At 36.7% G+C, this 3103-nt stretch overlaps 1 protein-coding gene across 1 annotated transcript; it reads right to left on the reverse strand.

The window, feature by feature from the left end:
- Window positions 1-645: 645 nt before the first annotated feature.
- LOC141692114 (putative ubiquitin-like-specific protease 1B) lies at window positions 646-1604 on the reverse strand. The gene is made up of 3 exons (XM_074496851.1): window positions 1416-1604; window positions 1137-1205; window positions 646-870 (listed from the first exon to the last, which is right to left on the reverse strand). The coding sequence occupies exons 1-3, from the start codon at window positions 1602-1604 to the stop codon at window positions 646-648; spliced, it is 483 nt and encodes a 160-aa protein (XP_074352952.1).
- Between the last annotated feature and the right edge of the window lie 1499 nt (window positions 1605-3103).

The raw sequence follows: 3103 nt of genomic DNA on the forward strand, positions 1-3103 counted from the left end.
AAACTCTTAAAATAATTAAAATATGTAGTATTAATGGGAAAATTTGAAAATATTGATTTAATAAACAAAGTCAACTATACCTTAAAATAGTCAACATGACCTAGTGATAGAGCCCCTAGCAATGTCTCATTGCTGGGGGTGGTCACTGCAACAATGATTCATTGCGGGGTGACTAAACTGTAAAATGTGTAAAATATGATGTCTCCCGCAATGACTCAATGCTGAGGTATGTGACCAGTTTTCTGCAGAAAACTGGCAAGCAAACTAGTGCTTGCCAGTTTTCTGCAGAAAACTGGTCACAGACCTTTATACTGCTAACGTCGACATTGCGGGAGATTTACATAGTATAAGAAAAAAATGGCAAGGTTCCGCTTATTTTTATAACTTACCAACCTGTTTTAACTAAATCTAAATCAACCAACCAACAACCAATCAAAGCAACCACAATCATGATCTAAATTAAACTCAACCAATCAACATCAAATCTAAACGCAACATCAATCCAATAAACACAATCATAATCAATTATAAAGAAAACACCGAAACAAATCCAAAATATATACAATCCAACATAAACTATAGTCCCCTATTCCTCTGCTAGATCCCATAGTCACTTATCCGTCTAGCGAGCCCTTTTGAAAGCTCTCAAGATATGCGATACTGGAATGTCCAAATACCCAATACAGGCTCCCAAACAGCATCTCTCAACGATATGCCATTAAGTATAGCACCCATGTACTTGCACACGTACACGCCACAATCATGGGTATTGGACTGCATCGGCCGTTCCTGTAGAAAATGAACCTTCATCTTATGTCCATCAAATCCGGAAGGATCCAAGTAATGCAACATAGCTGGCACTATGCAATCCTAGAAAGGTTTCATATAATTAGTAACCAACAATGACAAGTGTATGTAAAATGACTAGTAAAGTAATTACGAAGAACATAGAATACCATGGCATATATATATCGAGAGTAAATACTCTTAAGACTATCCCCCCATTTAGCTAGGGGATCAATTAAAAGGAGCTTCTATTTTTTAATGTCCAGAATGAACAAAAATCAGTGAGCATCATTGCAGCAAGGGTAGAAAGCAAAGTCACAATCCAATAATCGTGGCCCAATGCGCTGGACTGCATATGAATCATATAAACTTTGCAGACCGGCTAACTGCACATTTGAGAGTTCAGCTTCGGGATGGGCCTGCAACATTGAAACAATTATAAAAGATCAAATGAACTACAAAAATCAAAGAGTTATCAATTATCATCGATTATCATTTCTTACTTTTTAAAGTTATGAATTATCATTAACTTACTAATTTACTTTATCAATAAAGAGTTAACTTACTTTTTAGTTATGAATTATCATTAACTTACTAACGCATGAACTAAAAAGTACTTTTTGTTTTACCTTCAAGTTCTTGCAATAATCTTTTAACAACAGTTGCACGAAAAAGCTAAAGTTAAAGAAGAACTTCTTAGTCGTGGGCTCCATACCCGAGATGGACTCCCTAACCTTCAACAACTCTATATAGGCATCCACGACATTGTTGTCTACATCACATTCCGGCTTTAAGGTCTGGATAATAGGATCTATCATGTACGCGATGTTGTGTACAAGGCCTGATGTTGCTTATTCAATTAGTGTGACGAGCAGATATCAGTCCAATCAAGGTGAAGACCACTGGAAAGCAGTGAAAAACATCCTTAAGTACTTGCGAAGGACTCTGGACATTTTTCTTGTTTTTGGTGGTGAATCTGAGTTGAAAATAGAGGGTTATACTGACTCGAATTTTCAATCAGAAAGTGATGGCAAATCCATGTCAGGGTACGTGTTTACTCTGAATGGTGGTGCGATTAGTTGGAAGAGTTCCAAACAGTCTACAACGGCTGACTCCACAGCGGAAGTAGAATATATAGCTGCAAATGAGGCTGCAAAAGAAGCCGTTTGGATGAGGAAATTTGTTTCTGAGTTGGGAGTTGTTCCTAGCGTTGAAGAGCCTATTGTGTTGTATTGTGATAACAACGCAGCAATAGCACAAGCCAATGAACCTAGGTCTCATAGAAATTCCAAACATGTCCTGCGGCGCTTTCATCTGATTAGGGAGATTGTTGAAAGAGGAGATGTCAACGTCGAGAGAGTTGACACACATAACAACGTAGCAGACCCACTCACAAAGCCACTTTCTCAGAGTCACTTTGATCGTCATAAAGACAAGATGGGTATTAGATACCAGAGTGATTGGCTTTAGTACAAGTGGGAGATTGAAAGAGATATGTCCTAAGTCCAATCATGTATGAGGATTTAGGAATAACTTTTATGTAATCTATTTTGATTTCATTGATATTAATAAAAGACTTGTTTTGTTTTTATTGCGGGCTCTATCTATTTAAATGTTTAAATAAGATATACCACAGTTTAGAGTAAAACTTTTTATGGATTGTGATGAGATCATAATAATGAGCCCTAAAAGATGATAACTCTAAACTTAAATAGTTCCTGGTCGTAGGATTACTAACTGGTAATTAATAATCCGCAAAGATCGGTACATACTATGATTGCTTCATTATGAAGGATGTCTGTTCTCATAGACATTTGTGTGGTGACACTATAGCTAGTATGTAGGTGCTTATTATAGAATAAGTTCACTGAACATGACTCACACAACTGAACAACTGATGGAGTTCACTCACGTGTCAGCAGTTGTTCACATAGTGATAGTTGTACAAGTATCCTTAGACTTGAGGTCATCATAGTCATCTTGTGTACACTGAACTATGTTTTGGTTTAGTTCTTAGTCTCAAGGGATAATTATAAGGGCTCTACTGGGTATAGAAATTTGTACACGAAGATAGTGTATGATCAATAAAGGATCTACCCCTTCCAGTGAAGGAAGAGAATGTTCAATGCTGATCCACTTATGCTAGTTCAGGAATCTCTGGCCAGAGTGAATGAAATTAGAAAGGAGTTTCTAATTTACATTAAATAGAACTAAGCATAGTAAATGGGAAAGCAAGTGATTAAATAAGATAGACTTGACACAAGTTCCATGCCTTGTATTTAATCGTGACATTGCAAGGTAGAAGGAATTGATTGTA

Source organism: Apium graveolens, chromosome 10, assembly GCF_009905375.1.
Source record: "Apium graveolens cultivar Ventura chromosome 10, ASM990537v1, whole genome shotgun sequence".
NCBI classification, from domain to species: Eukaryota; Viridiplantae; Streptophyta; class Magnoliopsida; order Apiales; family Apiaceae; genus Apium; species Apium graveolens.

Excerpts from the sequence above, each read along its gene's own strand:
- LOC141692114 (XM_074496851.1), bottom strand. The coding sequence starts at position 1,604 with ATGATAGATCCTATTATCCAGACCTTAAAGCCGGAATGTGATGTAGAC. Across the intron at positions 1,206-1,415 it reads ATTATTGCAAGAACTTGAAG|GCCCATCCCGAAGCTGAACT; the intron begins GTAAAACAAAAA and ends TCAATGTTGCAG. Across the intron at positions 871-1,136 it reads GTTTATATGATTCATATGCA|GATTGCATAGTGCCAGCTAT; the intron begins GTCCAGCGCATT and ends AAACCTTTCTAG.